Source organism: Chaetodon trifascialis, chromosome 19 (assembly GCF_039877785.1).
Source record: "Chaetodon trifascialis isolate fChaTrf1 chromosome 19, fChaTrf1.hap1, whole genome shotgun sequence".
Classification (NCBI taxonomy): domain Eukaryota; kingdom Metazoa; phylum Chordata; class Actinopteri; order Chaetodontiformes; family Chaetodontidae; genus Chaetodon; species Chaetodon trifascialis.
This window is the reverse complement of record NC_092074.1, coordinates 15,879,359-15,899,416: the sequence shown is the minus strand read 5'-3', so window position 1 is coordinate 15,899,416 and position 20,058 is coordinate 15,879,359. Positions and strand designations below refer to the sequence as shown.

General features: G+C 41.3%; 1 protein-coding gene across 1 annotated transcript in view; it reads right to left on the bottom strand.

The window, feature by feature from the left end:
* Positions 1-3,544: 3,544 nt before the first annotated feature.
* fndc1 (fibronectin type III domain containing 1) overlaps positions 3,545-20,058 on the bottom strand; it is a 34,727-nt gene continuing 18,213 nt past the window's right edge. Inside the window, exons 12-22 of the mRNA XM_070987333.1 lie at positions 19,534-19,645; positions 19,037-19,369; positions 18,115-18,186; positions 16,917-17,075; positions 13,233-13,469; positions 10,863-10,971; positions 7,114-7,193; positions 6,792-6,821; positions 6,146-6,307; positions 5,919-6,041; positions 3,545-4,327 (exon numbers count right to left, since the gene is read on the bottom strand). Of these exons, the coding sequence (XP_070843434.1) occupies positions 4,212-4,327; positions 5,919-6,041; positions 6,146-6,307; positions 6,792-6,821; positions 7,114-7,193; positions 10,863-10,971; positions 13,233-13,469; positions 16,917-17,075; positions 18,115-18,186; positions 19,037-19,369; positions 19,534-19,645 (1,533 nt within the window). The 3' untranslated portion in view covers positions 3,545-4,211. The remainder of the gene's footprint in view (positions 4,328-5,918; positions 6,042-6,145; positions 6,308-6,791; positions 6,822-7,113; positions 7,194-10,862; positions 10,972-13,232; positions 13,470-16,916; positions 17,076-18,114; positions 18,187-19,036; positions 19,370-19,533; positions 19,646-20,058) is intronic.

Below are 20,058 nucleotides of genomic sequence, written 5' to 3'. Positions count from 1 at the left end.
TCTCTCAGGTGGCTGAGGCTAGTGGTGTTGTTTCCAGTCTTCAACATTCTTCTTCTTCTGCTCTGTTTAGTGTAGCCATGCGTAACGTAGCTTATACTGTACCACCAACTTCTGACCAAACTACGCTTTGCTTACGCTACATTATTCGCTCCAAACCAGTTTATGGAAATGCAAAAATTTGCATTTCCTTAGTTTTTGTTGAAATTTTTTGTGACATTTCAAACAATTTTTTGAAAGTTCTCTTGGCAATAATGAAAACACGGCTAGTGTTGAACCACACAGGCCACTCTCTGCTTGCATGACGTATTGTGATGTATAATCGAACTGCACACATCTGTTTACCGCCGCCTCCTCCAACCTTAGTGAATACCTTGCTTTTCCATCCTTAAGTTAGTTTCTTCACTTCTCACAGTTGGCTTTGTACACTTGATCATATTTAAATTAAAATTATTCCTATTTAGTACTGAAAGCAACGTGCTCTTTTACCAGACTTGCATGACAGATCTAGAAAATCTCTTTATCGTGACGATTGCTTTCAGCTTCACAAGGTCAAGATGCTTGTTTGAAACACTGGTTGTTATGTTATTATGCTGAAAAGGCTGTTAAAATGCCTCAGTTAGGAGTTTCAGCATCACATGCCCCAAATGCTGCAGTGTTTCAGGTCTTTCCAGGAAGCAATGCCTCGGGGGAATCGGTGGGGCAGTGTTTAAATCCTGGACCGCGGTCCTGTTTTCCTGCTCGTAGCTCTGCGTCGACCCATTGTGTTGGTTATGGTTTATCTATTTTTCTTCATCCCCCTGACAGCAGTCATCATTTCTGACCAGGACACACACGCACACATGCAAGTCTAAGTAGGAAAGGGCCGATGACTTTATCCTCTCTAACATCTGTAGCAGATGTGTACACGTGTTTATCGAGCGTGTTTATCCTCCTGTTTCTTCTTTTCCCATTTTTCTGTTTTCTTATTTCTCCACTTCCTCTGCTTCTCTCAAGTGAAAACACTAGCATAGATTAAGTTTCATTGTTTGGTATGTCCATCTTAGATCTTCAGCAGGATGTGTAGTGCTTTGCATTAAACATCACCAGTCTCTGCTCAGGTCAAATGGCACTGCAACCTGCAGCCAATGAAAATATTTTGGGGCAAAGAGAAGCTCATCACTCACTGACAACACATGCTAGCAGAGCTTTCATCCTAGACAGAGCACGCCTGGAAAATATGTTTCAAACCTGACAACAATTCACCAAAGTGTTGACAAATTGGTCAGCTATCACTCCAAAAACAATCATTATCTCTCCATCACTGCCCAGCGGAAATACTTTATGCCCTCTGAGAACTCCCTCTGCATTTAACGTCTTTTAAACCTGACAACCACAGCGCTTCAGAGCCAACCTCAACAAACTACAACGTGTGCTCCTCAGATAAGGGATTGCGGGTTCGACCTTTGGTCCTTTGCAGAGTTAAAGGGGAAGAAAGAGCTGCATCAACTGCTTAATGCAATGGGTTTTTTCTCTTGGTTGTCAGGGATTCTGCACTTCTATGTCTATATTTCTTGCACTAACCTGACTGAAATTTGAATCCCTTAAATATCGGTGTAGTATTAGCAGTGTCGCAGTGATCAATGTAGAGCCCGGCCTGAAGGTCTCTCAGCTCTTGTGGGTCGTAAAGATCCCATTCCCTTCCTGTAGGAATGATGGGGATTAATAGGAGTGATACGTTTCGCTATGAGGCACATTTGCACAGTATGTGCTGAAAACGAGTAGCCTGGCTGCTACTGGATACCATCAATTTCACTCACCGAGTCAAAACTGACAGCTGTAATCAGTTTCAGGCAAGCGGAGAAAAGGGCAGTGCAAGTTCGGCTGTTGGGCTTTAGGGAAAGAGCGATCGATTCCATGGTTGAAAATGAATCTAAAAATCTGGAGTAATGATTAATTGGCAGCAAATGCAAAAGAGCCTTCTCCGTTCATTAAGCCTCATCTGGGAAATATTTTCCACCTGGGTTATTGTAGCGCTGACCCACTTATGATCATACTTTTTCTTTTTTCGTCAGTTATTTTACACAGATGGACTATAATTCGTGTTCAAACAGCTCAGTTATTCTGAACTCCATAACTGGCTTCGGGCATGAAAATGAAATTCTATTCCTTGTGAAAGATTTTATCTCAATTTAGCAACATTACAGGCAAATCCTAACAAGTGCACCAGGTAATTGCATTAATATTCAGTTTCACATGATCCAAATGATAATTGGTTCTACAAATGTTTACAGAAGGCCTCTCCAAATCTAACAGCAGATGTGGGTCCTATTTCAAACAGTGGTGGAGGAAGTATTCTGGACCTTTACTTGAGTGAAAGTACCAATATGACCATGTAAAAATACTCTATTACAAGTAACCATCCTGCATTCAAAGCCTGCTTAAGTTACAGAAATAACTTAAGGAACAGTGGTGGGATGTAGCTTAGCAGATTTACTTAAGTACTGTATTGAAGTACAAATTTGAAGTACTTTGTAGAATATTTCCAGTTCATGCACCTTTATACTTCTACTCCAGTTCAGAGGAAATATTGTACTTTTGACTCCACTGCATTTTTTTTTTTTTTTTTTTTACAACAGTGTTTGCTGCTTACATTTCAGATTTTATACACAAAACATGATGATTGTATAAAATATGGTGAATTGTTAGATGTTATGCTTCCTAATAATACAACCATTAAACAGTAAAATGCTATTTACACATGAATACATCAATAGTATACTAATAATCCAATAACATGATATTTAGTACTATAAAAGTACAGTTTACTGATTACTCGTACATACTTTTACTGTGCTGTTCTCAGTGCTGAACTTGTAATTGAGTACTTTTTCAGTCTGGTATTGTTCCTTTTATTTAATCCAAGGAACTGATTACTTCCTCCACCCCAGAGTACTCATCACATATTATTACCCATATAGGATCAGATCATAGGAATTTATTGTAAAACACTAATTTGAAAAATAGATGGTGACTACAATTACCAGGTAACTGTACTGGAGCAGAGAGTAAAGTATTTAAGCTTGAGTATGAAGTAGCATAACATGCCTTATTGAGGTTTATATACTTTTGATACCAAAGCAGTGAAATAATTCAATATGCATTGAATTAAATGCATTTCTGCTATTATGAATAATACCTGAGTAAATGTACTTAGTTACTTCGCACCACTGATGTGACGCCAAATCTAAGTATACTCGATGCATTACAGCTCCAGTGTGGATATTTATGGGGCAGCATGTTAATGCTCGACACATGGCTGATGCTTCTGTCCACATTCACTGGTATTTTTCTCTCCCTCACTCTCTCCCTCACCTGCTTCTGTCTTCAATATGTTGTTTTTGACATCTCATCTGATTTTAACAGCTGCTTTTCCAACTGGCTCACCCGAACGTTCTCTGTTACTCAGACCTTCCATTAGGTTGATTAAGTAGATCTGGATCACGTGTGGAAGCTTTTGCTCGAAAAGAATGTGGCAGCGGGAGAATACGATATGATTCATGTTTTTGGATTGCTGTGGTTTCCATAGCACCTTTATTCAATCTCCCACAGTTCCTGAGCAAATATTTGGTCTTTTATTCTTTGTCTGTATACATAAAAAACTTACACAGTAACTTTTAATGAATTCTGGTCAATACCAAAAAAAACAACAGTATGATGGTTTAAGAACACACATAAACAAACAAAAGGCAGCTGTCAGAAGCCGTTACATTATGAAATACAAATCCCATGATTGAAAATTAACAGACCTATACACACCTTAAGTGCCCATTCTTACAGTTTGCTTTGCAGCTTGTGCTTTGGTCCAATGTCACTGGTTTGACCGTGTGTGTGCATTATTGATGAGATAAATAACACTGGGAGAGGACCTGTCTCTGGGATAGTTGGTGATAGTACACGGACACTTTTCAGAGTTAAACTAAGCAAGAGCACACATGCTTCTTTTTCCCCTCATATACAGACTGCTTTATATAAAAAGTGCATGGTAATGATATACATTGAGTTGTTTACAAGTACTATATTCTCTTTCTGTGAAGCTGTAATAAATTTGTAGTGGTGTCTTTTCATTGTGGCAGCAAAAGTCTGTTTTTAAGGGCAGGACCAGTGACGGCTAGAGCCTGCAGCAGGATGCAGAAGGGCTGCCCTCAGTAACAATGTCTCCTACAGCTCCTGTGTTACCACTTCCCGGGGATTGGCACCCCGCATTCATACCAGCCGACAAATGGATGGGATGTACGTCGGCCAATAACTCCAAACGACACTGGCTCCTGTCTGTATGCGCGATAAAATCCTGCAAAAAGAAAGATAATGCTGTTCATAGCCATTTACTGAAATGCACCAGGAGACTTGATGCATTAAAGAGTGAGCATGTCTGGATTTAATCATCATTTATTGCTGTTAGCCATCATTCAGTTATTTCTCTGCCTGACTTTTTGACAATTCTACAGTCTTCATGAGGCTCTTAAATCTTAAATTATGAGGTTAAAGTGATGTTCTGTATTTTTCTTATGCAACAGGTCCCATGAAAAAACTTGATCCTACTAACAAGCATTGCCTGCATGGCCAAACCCTGATATCTCTTATTCCTCTGTCCCATAGACCTCCATTATTGTCCAAAATGATTAAAAAGGAATCAACAAGCCACACTGTTACTGATGATGAACACTGGGAAAGTAGTTGATTTTGAGTGCACTGGCCTACTGCTGTAAATACTCACCAGAGCATCAAATTTGTATTGATCCACAGCTAAAAATAATCCCCAATAAGTCCTCTTTTTAGCACTATTTGAAAAATGTTTGCTAAAAACTACAGCTGTTTTAGGAAATCACTGATTTGGCCAGCCTTTTATATACAAGCCAACACACAGTATTTCTTCAACATTGCAAATCAATTTCCAAAAAGGAATATATTTACAAGACGTGTTACTGAGAAATCAAACCCAGAGCACAAAGAGTTAACAAATGTTGGAAGTTATGAATTCAGTTTCTTCTTACATTGAAATGTCGCTGTTAAACAGATGCATCTCAACATTTCCAATTTAGAGAACTTGGCAAATGCTTGGCCTTTGGTTGCCAGCAGTGTCAACACTTTTTAGCATGTAAAAAATATGTACAGCAAGTAAATGTACTTTTAACATTTGTTGCCTTAGTGATGCCTAAACATTGCCATTACAGTCAGAAGAGGAACCATTGACACGCGTGCACACAGGCATCTGTTTTAGAGACAATGGAGAAGCAAATCACGTTGTTTGACTTTGGGGTGAAAAGTTCGGCTAACCCGTCAACATCACAAGTAGATTGATTGAACCGACGAAGAACCAGATGAAACTGAAGGAAAACAAAAAGGAAAAGTCTTGGGAGACAAAGTGTCCCGGCGTCTTTGAGCTGCGAAGAAAATAATACTGCAAAGCATGTACACCATCCACCTCGATGAACAACACATCAAGATCAGTAGTTCAAGGGAGCACATCCCTCAGAATCACTCAATATTTTGATAGAAAAAATAAAGCCAGCTACCGGTAAATAATGTTGACTGCGGTGGATTACTTATCTCAAGCAAGTATTCTCATTATGTGCTGATCTGACCAGAAACCAGTAATTGCAAGTAAGTCGTGGCATTAATCAAAGACGTTATGTTATAATCAGGAAAACGGTCTCCAGTAAATGCAAAGCATGTGAGATTTGGGCTAAAGCCCTGGTAGGTCCATCAACAAGTATTCCTTTTAAAAGTTATCCTGCATGTGTATTCAGCATAGATAAGATCAACACAGCTGGTCCACAAAGGAGCCAGAGAGAAAGATCACATGGAAAAAATGATAATAGGATTGGTCTAAATGTCACGGCCACAAATGCGCAGCGTGTGTACAATCTGTTCTTGTTTACCTTGTGCTGACGGCAGATTATTTGAGAGGTAGGCCGGGCCTGTCCTCCCGTCCCTGTAGGAGTCCACAAACTGGCAGTGGTCCTCTCCCTGGCCAAATGTGTCTCCTATACTGTAAAAGGGCTCTGTGGAGGAAAAGGTGGAAGTGGGTGTCATAATGAGGACATCTATTTGCATGGAGGGACCAAGAGAAACAGATCTTGTCCGATAAAACAGTTAAAGCCGTTACCTCTAAGACCATCTCCCATGAAGATTTTGTATCGCAGAGAGTTACACAAAACCACGCCCACGAACTTCCTGTACCACGTCCGCTTGACGTACTGGCTGCCCTTACAGCTGCTGTGGGCTGAGTTATACTTGAACGTAAAGGGAACCCAGATTGGTTCTCCACCTGGTGGGGAGGAAGGACCAGAGGAGGAGATGCATCATGTTGTTTCGTAAAATATGCATCCTACAAATAGACACGTCTTGCATACATACAGCTGAGGCTTCTTTGTTTTACATGAACCCAGATTTACTAATGAAGGAAGTGACTGAGACATCTGCTAAATGGGACATTTAACAGGTGGAAGATAAACTGAAGTCTGCTCTCTTGGGATGCAATACATGCACTGTTTCTAAATTAGTTAAAACATGTCTTTAGGATTCATGTACTGCAATTTATTAATAATACAAGACTGTAATGTTTCTGCAATAAGCTAAGCTCTTTGCTATCTAAGTTATTCAGAGTGATGAAAATGAGTGTGAAAATCCATGCAGAATTATATCTGGTCGTGTTGCTCCACAGAACGATGTCTCTCTTTAAAACCCTCAGTGCAGCTTCGGCAGGACATGGCTTGTTGAATTAGAGATGTGCACTCGGTGTATGGACTTACCAGGTGGTCGTTCAATGAGCAGAGGATCGTCTGAAAGAAAGAATGCGATCATTTCACAAGGGAGGAAAAGCACACAGACAGCCCTGCACGGTTTAATGTGTTCACCTGATTTTGAGCATGAAAGTGACCCATAACGCAGTGTACATCTGTTAGTCTGCTTGTGCTGCGAAGATGGTTTCACATTTGAATATCTCGCATTGAAATAAAATCGCCGTGAAGTGCTCGCACGCTGCAGCACAGCAGGAAATCCTGACTGAGGGCTGAGCTGCAGTCAATGGGACGTCCCAAAGTTTGTCTATGCAGGTGTTGACAGGATACGCACCTGATTCAGTGACATAGGTGAGCGTCTCGCTGATTGGTCCCAAACCAAACACATTCTTGGCCTGCACTTTGAAGTAGTACCTGAATGAAAACAAACCACAGCATAAGGATTTAACGCGAGATAAAGTAGTTAAAGTCTTCTTCTGCCAGTTTTGTTGTGACTTGGTGAAGGTGAGGAAAATGTTAATGACCAAAGCAGATGACTGGGCATGCTTTAGTCAGGCTGATTTAAGAGTAGTCTGTTTTCTATTGGTATGAATCCAGAGTGAGCGCAGCACAATAAAATGGCTATTTGGCTCATGTTGAAGGGCGAAGGAGGGAAGCAGAGGGGAGGGAAGGGTGGTGAGGGGAAAGCGAGGCATCTAGACAAGTGGAGATTAACAGATATGAGGAGAGGATAAGAGTGAAAGACAGAAAAGGGGAGGGAGGTGGAAAAATAAAGCACAGGGATACATGTATGCTGAGAGAGAATGGATGAATCCAAAGGAATTTCTCGCTGAGAGCTTTACTTTATGACATCCATAAGCTTTCTCAACAAAGAGCAGAACAAAGCTGTGGAGTGAGCTCATATTGTCTATGGGTGGTGGAGGAGTTATTAAATCCTATCAGATTAAAGACAACACCAGCCAGCGACAACCGAGAGTGCGCAAACTTTTCCACTGTCGATGGCTGATGCCTTTGCGCACGTGCTCATTCATGCAGCGCTGTGCGAGAGCGCGTGCTTTCCTTCAAGCCTGCAAGGTCGCATACAGTAAGTTCATGGTCTGTCGGTTCCCAGCCAAAAACTTTCACCACGTACAGCCATGAGGCCTGGATCCAATCACTACAGCCACGTGACAACAATGACCAGAATATATATCATCAGACAGAGAGAGAGGGAGAGAGAGAGGGAGGGAGGGAGCTGCAGAGAGATGACGTAATGAAAGAAGAAACTGGAGAAGCTAGAAAAAAAAGAAAATGTGAGCCAGAATATAAAAACAGAGAACAGATTACAAGATGCTACTTAAAGCCAAGCTAGCCACTTGAAACTTCATTGAGAGCATCGCTCTTTTTTGTCTTCTCTGCAGATGAAAATTCATGTGGCAACTGCACATGCCCGAATCCAGCCTGGCCATATTACATGCTCCTCAGTGCACATGATAGTTCAGCCACAAGAGATGAACTAATCAGACATCGAGATTCCTTTTGTGACAGAGGCAGAAGAAGCAATGAGTGCAGAGAGAAGATCACCACAGATGAATCAGATCAGATGATCATTTTATGGATTCAGTTTTTGGCCGATCATGGACATCCTACAACCCATGGTGACATCATCAAATTTCTGGTTTTGTCCAACCAACAAAGAGAATCAATTAACTGTAATTTAAAACAAAGAAAAGCAGCAAATTCTCACATTCTGACACAAGCTGGAACTATCAGACATTCTGCATTTTCACTTGCCGATTAAACAATGACAGGCTTAAGGTCCGAAGTTAAAAGTTTAAAATCATCCACTGAGATGAGATGCTCGTGTTTTAAAGTCCATTCGTTCCATTTATCAGTCTTATAAGCAGGAAAACTTGTGGATCCAAGGAAATTTGTCCACATGCGAGTGTACATATCTATGAGTGTGTTTTGGACTATCTTAGCTCAGTATTTCTGGCAACCAGAAGGAGCCTCCAGCATGGGAAATGCCAACAGTGACCTATAAAGCATCCCAGGATCAACTGTAACCACTGGAGATGCATCGTAGATCCAAACTGGTTGCCAGAGAGGGAAAGCCTCTTTGAAAACTCTTGGAAAATGTACCCATGCTCACAGCTCTGCTGTTTGTGTTCAGCAGCAGGTGTTTGGTTTCCTACGACCCGAGATGAGACACCTATCAAAACAATAGATTCATGCTTTTATCAGACAAGAGGATATTTCTGTTCCTGATGAACTCACACATCTGAAACTGTTTTTCCACTAGATAATGGTTAGATTACTTGCTAGAAGAATGCATAAATACATTTTTATGAGGGACCAGATGGGGAACGGCCACATCAGAACTTTTTGCACAGTATCTGGTAAATATGCACATATTACATCTCACAGAAGCATAAATACAAACTTCATCTCAACAGATCCATGGGGTGTTGAACTATAGAGCTTGTGTACATTTCTGTAGATTGCAGCCCATCTTAAAGGTAACGTTTACCTGCATCATTCCTGATTAATGCAGTGGGAAATGGAACAAGATTCAGGTTTTAGGTAAGAACACATCCCCTCCTCTCCTGCTCTGCATGCTAAGAGCTGTTTCCATGCGTTTATTTTGAAAGCCGTGACCTGTGTCTCATAAGACAGGGTTGTGGAAACAAGCTCTACTAACTGAAGCAGACCGAGGTGACCACGTCCGCCTGTGTCAGATAATGTACACTGTATTTACGTTCCACTGAATTTTCAGGTTCCAGCAGAGTTTCACAACATGTCACATCTTGGTGCAGATTCAAATGTCTTCCTTAACCTGCGTCCATTTAGCCAAATTGATTTACTCTGAGGATTCTCTGATGTCTTAAGCCTTGTTTTAATCAAGCAGTCCGGTTGAGTTCAGTTCAGTTCATTGCAAGTTAGAATTGTTATGTACTCATTTCCATTGTCAAAAGGCTTGGATGGCACCAATAGAGGGTTGCCCCTCTGTTGAGGTACCTAGCACACTGGTCCTGTTCTTAAGGTGGCCCTGGACTGCAGTCTGTTGAGTCATCTTGTTGCCTGTGCTCCTCATGTTTTTTCAGCAGGCTTTTATCTTGCTGCCTGCAGCCTTTTCTCAAACAAAGCTTGTCTCTTTGTTGTAATAAACGACATACCAAAAAGAAAGGACACGAAGCATTCGATGTCTTCCATTGCTTTCTTGCTGTTTGAAGAATAGCGTAGCTCAGTGCTTAATGTGTGTGTGTGTGTGTGTGTGTGTGTGTGTGTGTGTGTGTGTGTGTGTGTGTGTGTGTGTGTGTGTGTGTGTGTGTGTGTGTGTGTGTGTGTGTGTGGTTGAGTGAGAGTGAGCTGCAAAAAAGCGATGGAGAATGCGAGCAGAGCCAAGGAAAAGGTTAGCAGTAAGCTGTCAGCCTGGCAGTAAATGTGCAGTAAAAGTGACAGTGTGTCAGTTAATAAATGCTGCAGCTTCTCAAGACCAAGAAAAGTCTCATCTGTTGTTTCCCAACTGCTGGAAAATATAAGGGGGCCAGCCCTGAAGCCCCGGTAACAACCAATTTACATTTAAGATTACACTCTGCAGTGGAAATGTAAAACAGATCCAGGGTTTAGGTACATGTAGGTGTGGGTTAGGTACAGGTTTCAGTACAGAAAGTGTTTGGTGAAAACCCGGCTTTACACAAACATTACAGTATCCGTATCCAACTCACTTTGCTCTGATCACTGTCAGCCTGGCTGGCTATCACAACTGGCAGCGTATTCCCACATAAACATGGGTTAAGACTAAGAAACACATACATGAACTCACACACAAACATCCACATGAGAAGCCTATTCTGTGCCATATGTGATGACGGGTTAATGATATAAACACTTCCAGCCAAGCGCCTGCACCCAAGGAGTCAACCTCCCCTTAAACATTACATGCAGTTCAGAGTGAGGCATCCTGTTTGAAGGTTCAGGTTCTTGTTCTCTATGACTCTCATGCGTGAGATGATTCTGTCAATCACTGAAAGTCTCTAAGCGCGTGTGTGGTATGTATGCACACACAATGATATAAACACACACCACGTGGTTATGTGTTACCTCGAGTTGGGTTTGAGATTCTCCACAGGCAGGTGTGTCCCGCTGGAGGCTCTAGTGGACCATCTGTTGTTGAGGACATCGTCATATGAAGCACTGTGGACCATGTAGCCTGCAGGGAACAATGCAAAACAAAGGGCTAAAGTCAGATCCACAGTAGCGGTCACTTAGCAGATATGTTTATATCAATACCATTCTCATATCTGTAAGGTAGATGAAGCTGCACCATCAGGTAGTTTAGCTTAGCAGAAGAACTAGAAAGAAGAAGAACTACAGCACCTCTACGGCTGTGCAGCTTTTTTGCTTTATCAATCTTGACTCACGACTATGTATAAAGTATCAACTTTCAGTTATTTTTGCGTAGGTGGTCTTCCATGAGCATTTAACTCTGAATACAAACAGCAGCCCTGGCATTTTCTGTGATTCGTGCTGACTGTCCTCCAACCTGTCTGTCTCGCTGTCTGTTTTCTTCTCCTTCCCAGTCACGCAGGCTAATCCTTAGAATCCGGTAAGCAACCTCAGGTCACGCGGCTCTTCATCACTCATTTTAAAACTATGGAGACCAGCTCCGTCAAACTACCAACTATTTCTATTGGACTTTTGAGTTTGACTTTCTGTTTTTACTGGAGCCACACCAACACAGCTGGCTGCTGACAGGAGAGAGTGGAAATACTAGCTACTTTGTTTTTTCTTCTTTTGGGTTTTCGTTCCTTCTCTATTCTACATTGTTAAACCGATGGGTTGACAGAATTAGACTCTTGCCTCTTCCATCTGTCTCTGTACTCTTTTCCTACTGAGGCATAAATGCATTAAATGTTTCCCAAGGAGTCGGGCCTTTGAGCCAAATGCAACTCTCATAATACTCAATGAATAATGTGTATGTTTTGCCCAAAAGCTTTAAGCAAAAGGTCTTCAATGAATCATAGTGAATGGAAACAGGAGTTGGGTTCAGGTAATCCTACCAATGTCCTTCATCTCTTGAGTCCCCTTGCCTACAGCTGTTTCCATCCACTTGTTTGGAAAGCCGTGACCCATAACTCGTAAGACATGGTTGTGCAAACACGCCCTAATAACTAAAACAGCGCCTTGTGATAGTATCTACATGTGTGAACTGTCCCTGCATGTGTGCGTGGATCAACTGTCTGCTGTATTTACAGCACATGTCTTTGCAATACTACAGTTTATAAGGGAAATTCACCTAAAAATTAGTGTTTGCAGACTTTTGGCTGATTCATCTTTGATATCAAACATAACAGCGTGGAAACACCACATCAGCATCACAACACCTAAAATGCATTAGTTGCTGGAAGGCCTTGTGGTATGTAAGACAAATCAAACTCACAGAGAAGGTATTTGAAATGGGAGAAACTTGTGATCACATGCAAAAATGTCCTGGCAAATTAAGGACAAAAATGCACTAAAGTTATACAGACAACATAGTGTGTGAGCAGAGGAAACACTGAGGAGCACAGGTGGAAAATAAAGGGAAGAAAACACCAGTAACAGTACAGACCATCTATCTGTTTTACACATCAGAGGATGGACCAACCCACAGCATGACCAAGAGCTTGTGCTTTCCTGCCAAAGACAACACACTCCCTCACTAGCTGGCCAGACTCCTCTGATAGTCCACCATGTCTCATGCACGAGGCTGTTATCTTCAGGCTCTTCTCTGTCCCTGTTTTTTCCATGTGTCACTTTCATGGGTCATAGGAATTTTGGATTTCGCTGACAAACTCGGTCAGAGCTCAGGGGCCCTATTCCATGTGATGAATACAGCCTGTCTTTTCATGATTTATTCACAATAAACTGTGGGGGCAAGTTCTTAAAACTTGAGTCAGGAGGCATGCTGGTAAGATATTACAGGCATATCCGAAACCACAACAGATGAAAGGTTGATGAAACTGTGTCACAATACATCTTTAGTGTAGTTTTAGACTGCAGGGTGAAATTTTGGGGTTATTGCAACAAAGTCACAGAGAGAGTGCTGAAATAACAGATGGGACTAAACAACAGCCAGCAACATCAGCCCCAGCTGGTTATCTGCTATGTGGCCTTTGGAATTTAAGTATTATCACAAACTTTTTTAGTGCACTGTCTCAAAGACATTGCGCCAATCAAATACCAGCACAGATGTTAAGCACATCTCCATCCACCTGCTTTTATGCATATTTTCCATTTGCACGAAAAAAGGTGAGGTGGAAACTGCTGAAAAAAAGTTGAAATATAGCATGTTTGGCTGTGGAAAAGTTGAGTTATTGATAAGAACAAAATGTGATGGAAACAGACTTGGTGAATAAATCATGATTTGCATGAACCACTAACCACTACTAATCTCTTAGCAAAACAAACTTTCGCAGAAGCATTTCTTACCTGACACCATGTCATCCTTCAGTGGGCGGGCCCAGTCCAGGATGATAAATGAGTGGCAGCCCTCCATGGCGACGATGGTGAAGTTATGTGGCTTGTTTCTGGGAGGCTGTCTCTGATTGGCTGTCAGACTTTCCTTCTCCATCAGGTCTTCTAGGACGTCGACCTGAAGATACTCCAAAGCCTCCGTCAGGGAGCAAGGAGCACCCGGATCCTTTCGGACGTAGTTCACATAGGGAGCTGAAGGCAGGAAAAAGTGATGGAAAGGAATCAGATTATTGATCATTTCCTCTTGTAGGCAGTTTAGAATGAATTCAAATATTTATCTTGTTTTATTTCTGATAAGTCATTGAGTTTAACAGGACAATCTTCAGTCATTTTTAACTAATTTGGGGTTTGTTGATTGTCATTTAAAAGGGGAATCTGAAGTTAGCTTGGTTGCTCATGTGACCGCCCCCTATCTTTCCTTTGTCTCCTCTTCTCCCCCTTCATCTTTTTTGTTGGTTTTCAATTACTCTGGAAATTCCAGCTGGACCTACAGCTGTGAATACTTCAGATATCCCACAATTCCTATTCTGACTGGGATTTGGAGGGAACCGCTGGAGCCTGGAGTTGCTCCCACCACCCCAGATGACTGGCCCTCTGTGCAGGCCAAGAGCCGAACACGTGTCAGTATCGACACATTAACACAGTGTGTGAGGCTGTGCTGGTTTAGGCTGTTACAAGCTCCTACTGTATGCGTATACGCAGTCACATGGCTTGTGTATCATGCATTCATACAATGAAATCCTTGATCTGTCGTCAAGGTGAGCAGATTTACAGTATGTGTCTGTGTATACACAGGGTGCTTGTAAGACACGGCATCCACATGTGCAGGATCTGTACAGGCTCATGCACATGGAGGATCCAGATGTTTTGCTCTACTCATGTTCGTTTTTACACAGAGAAACGCTGTGTTCTTCTGCTTGCTGAAAAATTGAATCCAAAAACACTTGCAAACTGGCATGCGCGAGCCTGACAGGGATCAAATGTCGCTGGCAAACAGCATCAGGACAGTCCACATAATGTCAGCTCTAATATCTGTCTAGTACAGCATGAATTGGCATTCTAAAAGTCAAAAACATGCTGGTTCTCATTCTCTTGTCCAATATGGCAAACACCATCCATCTGGGTCTTACAGTAAAGCAGATTCACACAACTGCTAAGAATTATTAGTTAATACTATTAGTCCCATGTCTGCCTTGGGCAGATTCATTCAAACAAAATCATGCCTGGACAGATAAAGAGACAAAGGGGAAGTCTCTGTCAGACGGTTCATGCAAAGCATGTCAGTAAACTGGCAGGCCTCTGAAGTGGACCTAAAATATGTTAAACTAAAAAATAGGGAAGAGGATGTCTCCGCATTGAGCCAGCATAGCCTTCTCTGTTGTGCTGATGTCAGCAACCTTAACTTTTATGATTTCCAGTGCTTTTCTCCTCTTGCCTGTTTTTTATCTCTGGGAGAGTAATAGCTTTCAGATGGCTCTATGAGAGGTGTGCGATCACAAGATAGTCATTGTTTACCAAGATAGATGGTGTCCAGAGTAAGTCAAGTTCCGCTGTTGCTTCTGGAGCAGATGACACTGATAGTTCTGACAGCGCACCGATAAAGACACAGCCATAAATCCTGCCTCTGAAAAGGTTTCTAACAAAGTTGATATAAATAGCAGTGACACGTTTCATTTAAGCTGTCAATAAATGATAGTGAAGCCATTACTCAAGGTTTTATCCATATCATTAGACTAACAGCAGGCACACGTTGAACCTATAATGTCACTCTGGGCTCATTCTCATCCATAATGATAACCTTGACTCTGTCTGTCCATTGTATTACAACACTCCACCAATTTTGCATGTCAAAGTAAATTTTCTGGGGCTCTCAAGAGAGAGCCTCGTCAAGAATTACTCAAGTGTCATGCTGTTGTGTATCTTGGCTTGAGTTGCATCATGGGAAGTGTAGTGTTTTTTGGAACACGACCCATCCAAGGAATAAAAGTCTCACCATTTCAGCTTCTACTTCATCGATTTTGAGTGTTGTTTATATAATGTGTCTCTTGAAAGACCGTCAACTTTATGACTGTGGTGTTAATACACACTGATTGAACTGTTCATTTCAGCTATTACTAATCTATGGTTTCTATCTTATCAAAATAGTAAAAGTAAGGTTTATTCCTAGTTTTGCAAAGACAGCCTTAAAAGAAAATAAACAAATTTTTACATCTTGGTTTTGGGTAACTGACCGTGGTATAAGTGGAATAATCCGCTGTGACTTGTGCGGTTATGAAAGATAACCCAGCACAGTAGTACATGGAGGTTCTTTGCCTCCATGCTGTGGGTTATATTTTGATAACCATGAACTATAAGAACCTTCAAAGGTACATAGTAAATACTTGCCATTATTCCTCTGTATAGTAAATGCTGCTATTACTAAAGTCTATAGTTACCGTATCTTCACAACAGTCATTAAACAAAGCAACATTAACAGGACCTCCGACATTGTGTAGTTTTTAGAAAAGCTGGATTCAAGTTGATGCTGTATTTATTTCTCTCAAGAGAATATTGTGGTGTGTTTGTGAGAGGGTATGAGAGGCCAAAGTAAGCACATAGGAACAGTAAAAAGAAAGCAGGGGGCTGAGGTTTACTGGGATCAAGTCTGGAGACCCTGAACAGTGTGTCCTCAGTGAACTTTGTTATTATGACCCAATTATGGTTGGATGGAACCAATTTGAACCAATTACAAGACATACACTTATTCCCTTTTTTCCACAAAGTGATAAGTCATATATTCATATATATGGATTTCACAAATCAGCAGTTGAGTGCTTTGCTGTTCTGCATTTAAACATTTTGCATGACACCCTGCAATGGCACATGTATTATAATATAGTAAAAGTGTTTTTAGATTTCCGCCCCTTTATTTTGGCAGGTTACTTTCAAGTCTGAAAGGGTCATATATTTATGAGGCTTTGCTGAGAAAGCCAAGATAAATGTCTAACTGTATAACCCCTCCACGACGCAAAACAGAGCTCCCATCAGCCAGTCATTATTTACAGCACAGAGCAACATGTGCACACACACTCATAAGGGACACAAAAAACATGTAATACTCAGATGGTAAATCATGCTGTTTGGCTTTCATAGCAAGAGACGTATGCTATTTATTATGCATGTCAGGTAAAGATAATATGCATCTTTCTCTGGCATGTGCAATAAACTAAACTCACAGAAACCAATAAAAATGTACATCTCCTGCTTCTTGGAATAAGTATTAGGTCATTAGGCTTTTTTATATGTATAAAATTTTATATCTGAGAGGTTACGTGATCCATCATATATAATGGGAATGAATGTAAAATCTGAATTTAGAGCTACACATCAAACTCAAAGCTTAACTCGAGAAGAGAAGCCAACAGAAAAGTATAGGGGTTAAGGGTTAGGGGTTAAAGTTGTTTTTAAAAAGGGACCTATTATGCATGAAGGAAATGTGATATTAAACCTGAAATCTAAGTTTGGAGCTACACAGCAAACTCAAGGCTAGACTCTGGAAGAGATTACACCAAACAGAGGGAGAGAGGAGGGCATCTGTGTAAGAGTAAACATACATGAGCATACACTTGTTTATAGATGCACACTTCAGTCTGTGAGTACCTGTGAATCTCTTCTTCCCACTGAGGTCAAACTCGGATGAAGGGCCTTTGTTGAAAGGTTTGGTATCTGGCACCAGAGTCACGATCTCAGTGGTGGTGGTGGTGGTTGTTGTTGTAGTGGTGGTTGTGGGTGGCCGGGTGGTCTGGACAATAAGCTCATCTGGAAAGAACATGTGTCAGTGAGCTTTGATTTAAATAGATTTTTATCATTCACATCTTAGCTCAATAACAAGCTGCTGTGTTTCATTAATCTTTTAATTAATTCCTTAATTGGCACCATGATCCGTGTAATAAGATTGTCAAACTGATTTAATCAACTGTAGGCAGATGTGTGAGCTCACTTTGAACTAACCCCTTTTCCTGAACACCCAAAGCAGCATTCTTATGTAATGTTTTGCTACCCATATTTTCCATGTGTGGGGGGCTTTAAGAAAAACGGCTATTTCACAAGTCTCCAAGGCTGACATATGTGATGGGATTCAGTGGGTGAAATTCAATTAGCTCTCTCCTCTTTCATCACCTTTTTTTCCTGTGCAGAATCAGTGGACCTTGGCATTACATAATGGTCCACACACATGCAACCAGCTTTGAGCCATGGCAGGGAAATGCTAAGAAAATACTGTAATGCTCAATGTGTCTTTTCTCGCAAAACCTAAAGAAGAAAGAAAGGATCAAATGCTGCTCACATGCAACAGAATCCTTGAGATATCCAAACACCTGTAGTGAAATTACATAGTGCAAAGGCTCACACCAACCAAACACAGTTTTCCATTCAGCTAGTGTTTGGCTGAAGCCGAGATTTGTCTATTATATTACAAAGCAACGATAAGAACAGAAAATACACGGCATTAAATCATAAGCCAGGGCATTCTCTTCAGCTTAGTAATGCAGTTCACATGCACTATGGGTCCAGTTTTTGGAATTAAAGTGATTGGAAACAGCCCATAATGGAAAATATCCAAAAACACAGCAATGAACCAAAACCAAGACAAACAAACTTACAAAAAAGAGAAACAGAGTGAAGACCACAGGCAAGGCAACGAAGAAGAGACAGGAAGAGCGAGCAAACAGATCCACCAACAGATAAACAATAAACAAACAGTGCACTACGCAGTCAACAAACAGTGAGAATATAGTGCAGTTGAGTCCATCCCAGCCCAGTGGCGGTAGGTTGATCCGAAGCCAAACTCAGCCAATACCTTTCTTAAGAGCTAAAGCATCAGCCATGGTCACTGTAACCATGTGGTCCATTTCCATCCCTGAGGATTCCTCTGTCAGAGAAGTAGAACAAGCTGTAGCATCAATCTCACATCACCATGGTCACATTTCTGAGCTGGCATACACACATAGACACGAATACCCACACATCCATATGGACAAACCTACTTGAAAACGTAAATGCAAGCACTAATACATATTGTGACATTTAATGTAAGTAACCCTGAGCGGATATCAGGCAGTTCTGTTCTTTCATAGTCAGATTTGCTTTTGTGTGTACTTTCATAAATTAAATATCAGTTGAATTACATTGGAAATCTACAAATCTGATCTTATTTGCAAATGCCCCACCATTTGTGCTGTAACACCTATAATAACCATGCTTTGTGTGTTCATGCGTGTGTGTTAATATGTGTCCTTGTGTGATAAAGCTAATGGCAGTATGCAACCGACAGCTCCTAGTGCAGTTAAACCAGCACTACTCTTACCACAGCCAGGCCCCAGATGTGGAAACTCACATGTGGTTCCTGTGGTCTCATATAGACACACACATCTACACACACACACACTGACCAGATCATACAGTTAAGACACACACAGTTATAGAGTTATAGGACTCTGTGGGCACAGACAGGAAACACTCGTGGCCTTGGCGGATATGACAAACAATACAATGGAGAGATTTAGTGCATTCATACATGTTTATATTCACTATTCTGGCTCTAAAATGCTTTATTGAACTTGACTCTAATTCTGTGGAAAAGCTATTTATGAAGCAATACTGCAAGTTGGGGTGCTGCTGTGTTCTGTTTCATTCCTGTAACCACAATCTGTTCCCAGATCAAGCTTTTAAAGTGCTGTCTGCAGCGTTTTATGATGAATGAATCTTTCTCAAAGACTCACCTTCTGGATAACAGTCCAATATTCCTTCTGGGTCCAGCACTGGGTACCCGAGTTCATCTGTTTTGGAGAAGGTTCCAGGTGGACAGGTTGGGTAGGGCTGTGCAGTGGTGGACTCCTCTATGAACCAGTCAGTAGTAGTGGGTTCAGGTGTGGTGGTAGGAGCCATGGTGGTGGTGGTGGTGGTGGTCCTGAGGTGAGGAAGGTCCAAGCCAAGTACAGGTTTCCCTCCAACCATGAGGACTTTGTCTTTGGGGTTGACCACAGGCTGGCTATCTCGGCCATGGCCAAACAGAGCCATACCATCCTCGTTTACCAGGGGACTGCCCATGAGGTCTAGTGATCAGTGGAGTGGTGGGGCAAGGTGGAGGGGAAACAAAACATTCACAACTTTGTTCTGAATAATAAGGATTATAAGGATTATAGTACTTTTTCATATGCATGTTCAAGCTGTATACTGTGTGTTTAAATGTCATGTAATATTGACAGAAGCGTATCACCAAAAATCGTGCGTCCATCCTCTCCAAGCACCACTCTCTTGGGTTTGCCTTGGGAGTCCTGAAGAACTTGCCCATCCTGGTTCATAAGAACCCCCTGCTCCAAGTCTACCACCTGAATAGACAAATGATTTTCCAAATCTGTACAGCAATCTATATAGATGACGTGAACTATTGCCTCATCCTGACTCGAGACTTAGTGAAGTCATACTCCCATGCATCGTTTCTTGTAAATATATTCATTCAGTCAACAATTAAAATGGGCGTCGTCATTAACAGGTGACTCAATTCGTGTGTAACCCCAAAAATAGCAATGTAATTGATTAAATTAATGTGATAAACATGCGAAGAATAGTCAAATAATGACTTGACCTAATGATGACCAGTCGATAAGGAAAAAATCTTTGGTTGGGCAGACCTACATTACAACACAATCTACAGTATTTCATGCTCCAGCAGTAACAAAAGAAAGTATTTAAAGTTCTTATCTACCTCAAGGTACTATATATTACTTCATAATACACATTT